Source organism: Belonocnema kinseyi, chromosome 9, assembly GCF_010883055.1.
Source record: "Belonocnema kinseyi isolate 2016_QV_RU_SX_M_011 chromosome 9, B_treatae_v1, whole genome shotgun sequence".
Lineage (NCBI taxonomy): Eukaryota > Metazoa > Arthropoda > Insecta > Hymenoptera > Cynipidae > Belonocnema > Belonocnema kinseyi.
Window position 1 is genome coordinate 41,083,187 of NC_046665.1, and position 12,595 is coordinate 41,095,781.

General features: G+C 32.1%; 1 protein-coding gene across 2 annotated transcripts in view; it reads right to left on the reverse strand.

Moving 5' to 3' along the window:
- Nucleotides 1-27: 27 nt before the first annotated feature.
- LOC117180393 (arylsulfatase J-like) overlaps nucleotides 28-12,595 on the reverse strand; it is a 38,169-nt gene continuing 25,601 nt past the window's right edge. For both annotated transcript variants that reach the window (XM_033372881.1, XM_033372880.1), the window contains 5 exons: nucleotides 9,768-10,032; nucleotides 7,423-7,580; nucleotides 6,961-7,252; nucleotides 1,533-1,810; nucleotides 28-1,430 (listed from right to left, as the gene is read on the reverse strand). In XM_033372881.1, the coding sequence (XP_033228772.1) occupies nucleotides 1,290-1,430; nucleotides 1,533-1,810; nucleotides 6,961-7,252; nucleotides 7,423-7,580; nucleotides 9,768-10,032 (1,134 nt within the window). In that variant the 3' untranslated portion in view covers nucleotides 28-1,289. The remainder of the gene's footprint in view (nucleotides 1,431-1,532; nucleotides 1,811-6,960; nucleotides 7,253-7,422; nucleotides 7,581-9,767; nucleotides 10,033-12,595) is intronic.

Genomic DNA, 12,595 nt, shown 5'->3' on the forward strand with positions numbered 1-12,595 from the left:
CCCCCCCCTATAATCTTTAACCTCCTCTCCCTTGCCTTTCTTTACTATTGGTATAACTACTCCTTCTTTTCATAACTCTGGCCACCCCAATTAATTTTTGAACTTATGAATACACATTATAGATTAATAGCAATTTATAACAGTAGCTAAAATACTGAAAAATTCCAGCAGATTTCTAATTGAAGTACTTTGACAATTAACTTCTAAAATTTTAATTTATGCAATAAAAAGTGATTGTTACATGATGCTGTATGCGCCGAATCCTTAGGATATTAATTTGACGTAGATTTTGCAACATTCCGTAATTAGGTTCTACTGTTTTCGCAATATTTCAAAATATCTGTATGCACTGGTATTCACCCACAATATTTTGTATTATACAAGGGAAACCAACATTTTTTAGAATTTCATCACAATAAGACAGTAGTTCACAATTGTATCATGAAACAAGGAAGATTATGTTGTAAATACACACAAGCTTGCATATAATTAGGAACGCAGAACACTACAAACATACTAAGAATTGCTTATGATACACCTCAGACCTATTTTGCGAATAGTCACTGACACGTATTTTTTAAAGGGTGACACAAGATGTGACCAAACACCCTTCTGTGGCTAGTCACTAAATCGTATTTTGTAAAGGGAGACCTGGAAAAGGGAATCGAGATATGACCCATCACTCTTCTGTGACCAGTCTCTAATACATATTTTTCGAAGGGAGACCTGGGAGCGGGGTCCGCAATATGACCAATCACTCTTCTGAAACCATTCACTCTTTTGTCAGCAGGTATTGGAAAAAATATTTTTAAAGGGTAAACTGGAAAATGGGTTTGCAATATGACGTATAACTTTTCTGTGACGAGTCAATGATAGATATTTTTTTAAGAGAGATCTTAAAAAGGGGTTCGAAATATGACTAATCACTCTTCTGTAACCTTTTACACTTCTGTGATTAGTTACTGAAACGTATTTTTTGAAGGGCGGTCTAAAGAAGAGGGGTGGAGATGTCACTAATCACTCTTCTGTGACCAGTCACATACTCGCATTTTATAAAAGACTCTGATCTGAATAATTTGGAGTTGTGACAGATCACACTTCTGTGACAATTTGCAAATTAGTGCTGAAGTATATTGTAGGAAGTAATGAGCAATTCCAGTGAATCTACCACAATTAGCCGTTAATTTTAATTAATGAAATTAATTAATTTAGCCATTCAGAGTGAACATTTTGAATTTAAGGATTGAAACATTTTAAAATGTATATTTTGAAAATTAAAAACCTTAGTCCTACATTTTTGCGTCTGATCTCCAGGGCATCCAGGTACCATTAAAATTTTCTGGATATCCTGCAGGATCTAGTTTAGCATTTGTTTGATTTACTAAAACTTTTCTATAATCGTCCAGTTTATTCTGCAAGAATTTTACCATCTGTAAAATGAATAAAATCAAATTTTATAACATCTTTTGGCATGGAAAATAATTTTTTTTACATAAATGAATTGAAAAAATATTGGTAATTTTTGAACTTACATTTGGATACTTTGATGATAGATCCACAGTTTCACAAGGATCGATGTAAGTATTAAACAAACATAATTCAGAACAATTGGAAAATTGAGTAAATTTCTTGCAGCGAACTTCACTTAACGTTCGAAGTTTTATCAAAGTTCTTGATGAAAGTTGGGAGAACAAATTTTCATTGATGGCCAAATTTGTTAACGAATTGAGAACAGTTGTGGTATTGTATTTTGGATAGGATTCGCTATTTCCCGAATCCCCATAATAGTTGCCATAAAGTTCTGGAGCTCCTAAATAACAAGTTAAAAATCAATAATTATCTCTAATAAGATATTTTTAAGGGTATATACCATTTATCCGATTCCAGCTTACCAGCATTTTTTTGGATTATAATAATTTCGCATGAAATGATATATCGAGCTAAAAGTTCAACAAATAGAGAATATATAATAAGGAACGTTTATACACCATTAAAGATTAAAAGTTTTCTGAAAACCCCTGCGAGAAACATTTTTATGATGGGGACAACGAAATTTATGGGTCTTCTAAGTTTAAGTAACGCAAAGCAGGGCAAAATGATGACAAACCATTTAATATATATTTTAATCTTTTTTAACAGATTTTAAAGTTAATTTTTCTAAATAGATGCTAGGTAAATGTTTCAGAGATTTGTCGTCTTATATTTTAAAATATGATTTTTGTTTTGTTTATTTTAACATAAATTCAAAAGAAAAAAGATTAATTTTAAGATACGAATGCAATAATAACACGAAAGTTATTAAAAATGAAGGATATAATTGTGCAATCGATAAGAAAAAATTTCGCAAAGGACAAGTCAATATAGTTAATTATGAAATGGAATGGAAGCTTCTAATGTGTCTCCCCTAAGGGCTTACATTTTTCTTGCACCTTCTCCCTATTCCTTTACACACCCCCCACACACTTACTTGGTGGAGGGAGGGGACTCCATAGTTTAATGTAGGTTCCGAGCCACCAAGAGCAACAGGTTTAAGTGCTTAGAGAAAAACTTTTTGTCCCACGACTCTCCGGAGATCTAGGCTAGCGATACCCAAACTTTTTTCGCTCTTTCTAGGGAGCGGTAGGGCCACCACCCTCAAATTTTTTCATAATACTTAAACCCAAGGAGGAACACTTGACAGCCTGTGATGTAGGCATGTGCTGGCTTGACGCGCTCAACCTTCCCATTATAGGAAAATTAGAGCCGATTAAGAAAAATGGAAAATTTAGTTAAATATTCATTAGCGAATTTTAATAGGCAGCGTTAGATTTTCTGGGGTATGACGAGAACATTAGAAATTAACATTAGAAATGAACATTAGAAATGTTCTCAAACTGCCGGGTAGCAGTTTGAGAATCGCTGATCTATGCTAGTGTTCACTAGGACTAGGGTGGTCCAAAAATGCATGGCAAAATTTTTTTGCACACTAGAGCAGCGATTCCCAAACTTTTCATGCACTTTCTGGGGAGCGACAGGGGCCCCACCCTCAAATTTTTTCACAATACTGGAACCCAAGTGAGACACTGGACGCTAGTCGTTCATGCTCGGTTGCTTGCTTCGCAGAACTTTTCGTTGTTAGAGAATTAGAGCCGGTTGAGAAAAATGAAAAGTTGGTTAAATATTAATCACTAGAATTTTAATAAGTCCCGTTAGATTTATTAGATTATCAAATAAACGTTAAAAAAGGGTAGAAGAAGATAGGATAATAACTTCAAGAGTTATCGCACTTTTGTTGCATTTACAAGATTTGTAAATATTTCGTTTATTAGTTCGGATATTAACCGATTTTCAAAAACTTTGTCTTCATTTTCTTTAAATTATATCACGAAATTCATTTATCCAATTAAAATTTAATTTAGATAAGTCTTTATAATATCAGTTATTGCAAGTTCAAAACAATGAAAGGGTCATTCGTGGTAGGTATACGAAAGTCGAAGAAAATAGCCTTCTGCTCGCAGCGGGGAGCCTGCCTCGGAGCCTGCCTAGCTGCCCGGCCCGGAGTGGCATCCCCCTGCCGGCGGCATCCTCATCGGCCGGCGGCACTAGTTTGGGAATCGCTGCTCTAGAGGGCAACGATCCCTCCATTTTATTCCAAATTCCCTAATTTTTTTTTATTTAAACAGGGACCGGTTTTGACTTGAAGTTTCCCATGTAAAATGCGTGGGGAAAATCACTCTTTTGAGTCTTTAGAATAATTTTTTAGGGTTTGCAAAAATGTGACGGGAAAGTATGGGGGCACGTGGAGAATTATCCAACGAAGAATTTCATCTATCAGACATATGGGTTTGACACCCCTATTACACCCCCACGACAATTATATTGTTATAAACAATATTAGAAGAGTTTTTTAATGATTCAAGATATTTATTAAGTGGCTTTTGTCTTTAACTCAATTTCAAGTACGACCCTCATATGAAGCGCTGGACTAGCGTGGATCGAGCATATCCCTATTTATAAAAATACGATTGTTGATAACAAATTATTTATTTATCATTAATTTAATTGATTTGTTCTCTGTGAAATTTCTATTATCGCTTGCATATTAATATCAACCTTTCTTAATAGATTACGTGTTATTATTACATCCTTCTTAAAATGAACATTTTTTCAAAGTTTATTATTTGTACTACTTTATTATTTATACTTTTATAGAATAGAACATCATATATACTTTTCTGAATTATAAAATGACTAATGCTAATAAATTTATCTAGATTTAATTAGAACCAAACTTTCAAATCCTGGAGCAAAAATCACCCTTATTAGGGTTCTTTGTACAATTACAAACAAAATTTTATTCTCATTTTGTGTGGCGTTGGTATATTTCAAAAAAGTGTCGGGTCGTTGAATTGGATAAAATTCACTTGTCCTTAAAGACCATTCAAAACTAAATCACACTGATAGATGGAGGGGTTGGGGGTAAACCGATTTTATGACTATTTATGACACAGAGGGAAGGGGTTGATTTTATTTCACAGGTTAAGTATTTAAGTACAGACTTTACACATTTTCTTATTCCATTTTTACATTCTCATCGCAGAAGGTATTAGATATGTGTAAAATTTGACCTTCCCAGTTTTTGTCAAATGTCCACGTTTTGAGACCCTCTGAAACCGAAAAACAGGTTTTTACGAATGTGCCTGTCTATCTCTGAACACGATAACTCTCGAAAAAATTAATCTATTAGATTGCCCTTTGGCACACTCGCTTAGTGTCCTAAACTAAAGGTCAAGTTCGTTAACCAGCCACTTTGGATGTAAATTCAAAAAGTGGGCAAATTTTGAATATTTTTTGACCACTTTTTTGAAAATTCCAAAATTCTCTGTACGGTTATTTATAGTATTTAAAAAGTTGAACAATTTATCCTAATTACTTTTTTTAAAAGTAAAAAATTACCAGAGTTAGAGCATTTTAAAATCCAAAAAAACAAATTAAAATGAACATTTTAAGCCAAACAACGCATGATATGAAAAAAAGTCAAGAGAAGAAAAACGTTGCTTTTCAAAATCCCTACAAGATCATGATAACAATTTTTTTAACTTGGTCGAAAAGTTGAAAATTCCAAATTTGATCGTACGAAAAATTTTTGAAACCACATTTTTTCAAGATTTAAAAATTCTATGTACGGTTGTTCATAGTACTCAAAAACTCAAACAATTTATCCTCATGACTTTGTTCTATAAATACAAAATCATCAGAGTTAGGGCATTTTCAAAATCCAAAAAAAAATCTAAAATGAACATTTTAAGCTATGAAAAAAAAGTCAAAAGAAGAAAAACTTTGCTTTTTGAAGGCCCTACAGGATTATGATAACAACTTTTGATTTTGATTTTCACATTTCTTTGATAGGGCACGCGCTTTTTACATTCACTCTATAATGAGAAGGTATTGGTTTCATACGAAAAATGACTTTCGCGGATTCCATCGAATATCGACGTTTTGAGATTTCCTCAGAAGGAACAAAAAATTTTCAGGTTGGTATTTGTCTGTCGTTGTCGTATGTATACTGGATGTCTTTGGACCGACTAATTGAATCGAATTGGGCTTTGGCACACAGGTTTAGGGGCTAAAGATTTTAAAATTCCACGTTCGGCTATTTATAGCATACGAAAATGTTAACAATTTATCTTGATGAATTTTTTTGATAACAAGAAAATTATCACAGTTATGGCTTTTTCAAAATACAAAACGAAAATGAAAATTCTAAACCAATCAACGCATGATATAAAAAAAGGTAAAAAAGGAAAACGTTACTTTTTGAAAAACTTACAAGGTCATCATAACAGGTTTTATAATTTAAAAAAAACGAAAATTCATCTTTTAATCGCACAAAAAATACTGAATTATTACATTCTCATCATAATAAGAAGGTATTGTTTTATGGGAAAACTGACTATCGCGGATTTCTTGAAATTTTCACTTTTCGAGAATCCCTAATTCCCAAAGAAACCGGTATTACGATGACGTCTGCCTGTCGGCCTTGTCATTATCGTCGTTGTCGTTGTAGTCTGTAAACACAGTAACATTTGAAGTAATTATTTTATTGAAAAAGTCAACAAAAGAAAAATATTAGTTTTTAAAGACCTAAACGATTATGATAACAAATTTTTGAAATTTTTGTTAAAAAATCGAAAATTCAAATTTTTGTCGCACAAAAATGATGTATTATTACATTCTCATCATAATAAGAAGGCATTAGTTTTATGTGGAAACTTTCTATCGCTAAATATTCTCAATAAATGTATTATAAGTTTGATACAGAAGTGTTAAACATAATATAGAAAATTTAACATTTTGGACAAAATCGAGTGCGAAGCACGAGACACGTGATGGGAATGTGTTTGTTAAAGCCAAAGTAGCTTTAACAAAGGAGAATTCACAATAACCAAATTACAGTTGTCGATGTTTAGTTCGTTAACCTTAATAGGTCTGTGCACAAATGTGGGGAAATTACAAAGACCGAGCGCAAAGGGCGAGACAAATACACCTTCGAGCACGAAGCGCGAGATGAATACATCGTCGAGCGCGAAGCGCGAGAATCAACAGTCGCGCGCTCTAGGCGCGCTCAAACTTGCGAGCGAAAGTAATCTAATAACTTGCGAAAGTAATTTCATTGTTTTTGAAAATCTAACTATTTTCTTTGAAAATCATCTTTCTTGGTTGAAGAGTCATGTATTTAAGTTTAAAGGTCATCTATTTTTTAAAACATTCGACTTTATAGCTCGAAAACTGAACTATTTCGTTGAAAATTTATCCGCTTCGGCAGAAAATTAATATTTATTGGTTGAAAATTCAATCATTTTCTTGAAAATGCAATATATTTCAACTCAACGCCTTAAGCATTTTGTGCTGTTAAGTCTGTTAAATTTTATATTGAATGATCCCTAAAATGAAAATTTACTTTTATTATTCACTGCATACCTTTAACGATTTTGAAGTTACCATAAATAGCAGCTTCAGTTTTTTCCTTCTCGTCAATATTCAGAAGTACAAATTTTCTGTTACTTTCCTTGTTACTTTGAATTCTAGACCACTGATCCACACCGTCTATTTCTCCAAGATCGTTAACATTGCCCCCAGCAGCAGTATACAATGTTGGTAACCAGTCAGTTACATGCATTAGAATATTTGATACTCGCGAAGGTTTTCTTATTAGCGGAGAATACACACAGGAAACTACTCTTGTACCTCCTTCGTATACACTGAACTTGAGCTAAAATGAATTTTTTCTATTATAAGATAATGTAAATAGAGATATTAATAAGTAATTGAATAAATAGATCTGAAATCCATATAATATATTTAAAAGCGATATAATATCATTCATATTAAAATTTGGTTGAAAATCAATGCTGTGACAAATAAATGTGATTTATTCATTACCCCTCTCAAAGGATAATTTGAGCCAATATTTTCCAAAAGTCCTTCAGTTTGGGCACCATTATCAGAGGCAAAAATGATAATCGAGTTTTCTAGCATTTTTGCCTTTTTTAAAGCAGCTACTGTACGACCTACTGATTCATCGAGAGCTGTCATCATTCCTGATGAAATTGAAAAATATTATTATACTATCAATGCGATTTTTTTCAGTAAAAAATTATATATTGCTCCCGAGGGATGTTTAAATTTCGGTTTATATTGATTGCAAATAAATTAAAGTGATTGCTATATATAGCTAAAAATTATCGCGACTGTTTACAGGCAAATGAAAGTAGTTCTAAGAAAATAAAAGTGATTTCAGGTGCATTTAGATATCAAAGGTGATTTTAAGGAATTAGTGATTGCATGGTATGTACACATGATTTCGAGTGATTTAAAGTGATTAGAATTGGTTGCAGAGTGATTTCAGACGATTTAAAGAGATGTTATTGTGACTCCAGGTAATCGCAAGTGCTTGAAATTGACTGTAACTAATGGGTAGCGATTGCGGCCGATTTAATTTAATTAAACTTGATTTTACGTGAACGTGAGTAATTGTAGATATTTGTAAGTTATTAAATCACACTGACTGTAGGAGTTGCGCATCCAACATGGATTGCAAGCGATTGAAGCGATTTAACGGTAACTTCAGCCATACGGAATCACCTACAATAATTTGCAGGATTGTAGGTGGTTCCGTATGGCTGCGGGCGATTGTAAATTATTGCATGTGAGTGCAATTAATTTAAAGTAATAGAACTGCCTTGCTGATGAATACGCGTACTTCTACATGAACAGTAATGATTGCATGTACTTGAATGGTTGCTTTTCGAGATTTCAAGCGATTGCAAGTGACTGCAGACGACTTTAATTAATTTCAGTCGAATGCCTGTAATTCCAAGAGATTGCTGGTAATTTGACGTGATTGTAAGTCCCCGTGCAGAAATTTTGTTTTGGCGCCGGTCGGGCCCCGATCGGGAAAAATGTGGGCCTGATAGAGTAATCTGTTTAGCTCCAGACCGTAAATGAAACGCCCTACCCGACCCGGCCCAGATCTGGGCATCGAAAAAGTGGATCCGATCTGGCCCAGATATGGCCCCTTTAATTTTTTATTTCTATAATTAGTAAAATTTTAAAAGTTTTTAATATTAACATTTTTTCAACTTTGCATTTGACAAAAGTTCAATTTTTCAATCTTTTACATTATATATCATTATACATTATATCACATTTTCAATATATTACATCACATTATATGTTTGTATTGTTTGAATTTATCGATAAGAGTTTGCATTTTAAAGAAAACTATTATGCTTTGACAAACAATGTTCAAATTTAAATCTAATATACACACTCACACACACAAATGAATTTTAATTGTAAATATTTTTTAGTCTTCTTAATATTCTTTGGAATAATTTTTGTTTGACTAATGCACATGAGGCACGTTCAGTGAGATTTAAAAAGTTAGGTTAGGTTCGAGAAAATATAAAAAGTATTTAATTGATAATGTTATTAATCCGGAAATTCATACATTTGGTATAAGGTAATCTGTATTTTCGGAATATCAGCAACAAAATATAAAATTCTAAAAAGCTGGAAAACATTTTTTCATTCACATAAATAATAAATGCGCTCAAAATGACGACGCTTTCTCAAATACATTCCTGGAAATCTTCAGAAGCTAACAATGAATTATGATGTTGATTCTCGTGAATTAAAGCTTACCTTTGTCTTCATTGCGGATGTAAGAAATCTTACCAACAATTCTGTGATTCCGAACTCACAATCTTCTATTTGTTTTTGGAATTTTAAGTTCTATGGAAGAAAAACAATATCACGACGATAACAGAAAACTTGACATAATCTTGTCTAACCTAACCCGACCCGACGTGGTTCTGACGCGAGCCACATCATCTGCCCCCTTGGGGCCACATGTGGAAAATCTGATCGGGCCCAGATCGGAACTCGAAAATAAATTGGGCAATTTCTGCACGGGTCACTATACGGCAACAGTTCATGATTGCATATGATTTTAAATTATTGTAGGGAGATTGCGTGTGATTGCAGACCATTTGCAGTCGATGCGTGTGAGTGTAATTGATTTCAAGTGAATGCACATGATTTTAAGTAATTTTTCAAGATGTTTATGGTTACTGCAACTCATTTTGTGGTTTGATTGCAACTGATTGCATGTGATTGTACTCGATTTCACGTGATTTCTCGGTAATGCCAAATGAATGCAAGGCGATTACAAGAACTTTTGTGTACTGATTGCAAGAGTTATGTATCTCTTAATTGCTACACACCTGCAAATTTTCTTCGATTGAAATCTTTAATGTATCCTAAAGTTTTATTGACTTCCTTCAAATCTCTAACTTGAAGTGGATCTATTAAACCACCTGAATGTGGCGCAAGGTGAGCAATTTCAAGGAATAAAGGAGTTTCAGGATCGTGTTTCCTAATTATTTCTTCAGCCTGATTTGATACAATATCCGTGAAATATTCAGAAGCATGGTAATCTACATTCAATGAATTCGGAAAATCTCGATGTAAATCGTATCCAGTTTTGTCCTATATATATATATATATATAAAGAAAGGAGTATAATATTGTTAGCTGTGTGGAGGAGGGTGGGCCAAAAATCTCTTTTTTTACCAGAGGTCAAGGCTTCCCACAATTTTGAGAGATTGTCGGCAGCAGAAATTGCTCTTTTTAAATTCGTAATTATTATTACGATCTACGCTCAGGTTTCTGAAATTAACATAGGATTTTAAAAGCAAAATACCAATTTTCAGAAAAATGAGTGAAAATTGAATTTATTTGTGAATTGAATTTCAGTCACTTGGTAAGAAACATTCAAGGAATATTTTCTAGCTTATAACCTTTAAATCTGATTATTTGATTCTCTCTTCCGATTATTTATCATTCATGCTAGAGTTTTTATTTATTTTCAACATGATTTTTTTGTATTACAAAAGTAACAAACTCGCAAGTTACGTTTAAATAAATTTCGAATTATTTCAGCTTTTTATTTCCCCTGTAAATAATAAAAAGTAAGTACTCTTAAGAGTTAACTACACAATTAGTGAATGTTAGAAAAAAAATGTTTTGTTGAAGACATTTTGGATTTGTTTAAACAATTCATATAAAGTTGGACCTTTCTCGGGCTAATTACATACTTAATGGATTAATTTATTTCATTATACAGTCCGCTCTCTGAATAGTGCCAGGCATGGACTGGTAGGGGAGTATTTTTAGTGGACTTCAACTTCCCCCACTCTGGGCATGTGGAACCGCCATCGAATTCGCGTCCGCTCTTTATGAATAGTGCCGGTCGTGAGTTTTCTCTTTTTTAACCCTACAAGTACACGGAGAGACTTTAGATATTAGTATTTCTTTTATAGCATATCCATAATTCAAATAAAAAGTACGAATTTAGGGATAATCAAGGTTCGGTTAGAAAAAGTCGAATCGTGCCTATGAAAATGCAAACTAATGTCTTTGATTGGAAGAAATCGTACGAATTTTAGACACTTACATAAAAAAATACAGTATTTCTAAGTCGCTGTATTAAATTTTGTAATTTAATTTAAATTTAAATTTGACAAAAACCTCAAAATTTAAGAGGTTTTTTAATGATAAGATTACATCCTTATAAAAAATAAAAACAACTTTATAATAGTTACGGAGTTTTTGTTTTCTTTTATATTTTAAAAAACATTTTTTTTTACTTGTTACAAAAATTGAAGTTTTAACTGGTTTTTATTTTTGTTTTTAATATTTGACATAATAACATTGACATTTTTTACTCAAATTTTAAAGTTTTTATCGTTTTTTTCGCGTTCACTTCAAAAAAAAAATACAGGTAATTTGATCTCTTTTACTTCAAATTAGTTAATTATAATGTAAAAAAACTGTTGATATTTATATAAATTTATTTTAGATTTCTTGAAAAAGGCACGCAGTGATGCCGAAACGTCGAAAGGTTGAATAAACGAAATTTTTCAGTAATTCTCGTTTATTATATATTTTTTCAACAATTGAAGACCATAAGACCTACAAAAAATTACATATGCATATGATTAAATGGTAGTTAACTAAGTTTATTAAAAGTGGTAAAAAAATAGGAATAAATGAAGCGTGGTCCAAAAAAGGCTTTTTTCAAAAATGCCTGCCCTACAAATTGTTCCTTTTAGTGTCAAAATGTCCCCTGAATATTGACATTATTTATAAAAAAAAATATTTAGGGATCTCTCAAGTCCATTTTTGCACTAAATTGCTTTTATAATTTCCCCTATTAATTTATAATTTTTCTTCAGTACATATGCATTTTATCCTTTTTCTATTCTAAAGTGAAAAAAAAACCATTAACAGCGGAAACTAAAATAACATAAGCAATTTTTTGCAAATCATGGGCTTAAGAGATACCTAATTTTTTTTAATTCTGCCAATATACGGTGGACATTTTACACGAAAAGGAACAATTCTTAGGCATCGAGCCATTTTGAAAGAGAAAAATAAGGATATTTTCTAGACCACTATAATAAGCATAGAACAATTATGCGAGTTGATTATAAATAATCTTTTTCATTGTCCTTATAAATATATAACTATATAACGAAAAATTCCTTTAATATATTAAACTCTAACCTAGAGCCTACGAGAAAAATAAGATTGCTAATTTTTCGTTATAAATTTTGGTTACTATTTTAATAGTTGCTTAAAATTCGGAACATATTGAACATATTCTTATTTTCAGTAAAATATATTCAGGAAGAAATTCTGTTCGAACCTCCTGAAAAATGTGCAATGATATCAGATAAAAATGTTGTACATTTTTCTTCAAAATTAAAATTAAAAAATATGCATTAATTACTCATTATTTAAAGTAATTAAAATAAAATAATAAATATGGCAATGTGAACTTCCTTAATTCTGAATTTCCAACGCAATTTTAAATTAGAAATATTTTACTTTCTCTGAGAGCATACGTAGAACGTATTAAATTTTTTATTAGGCGTGGAAGGGATAGAGATTTTTCAGATTGATCCGGAATTCTCGTGCTATTTAAGTAAATACTTTCCCCTACCGAGTGAGTCACGCCTGCCCCGAAAGGGAAATGGCTTAATGGTGT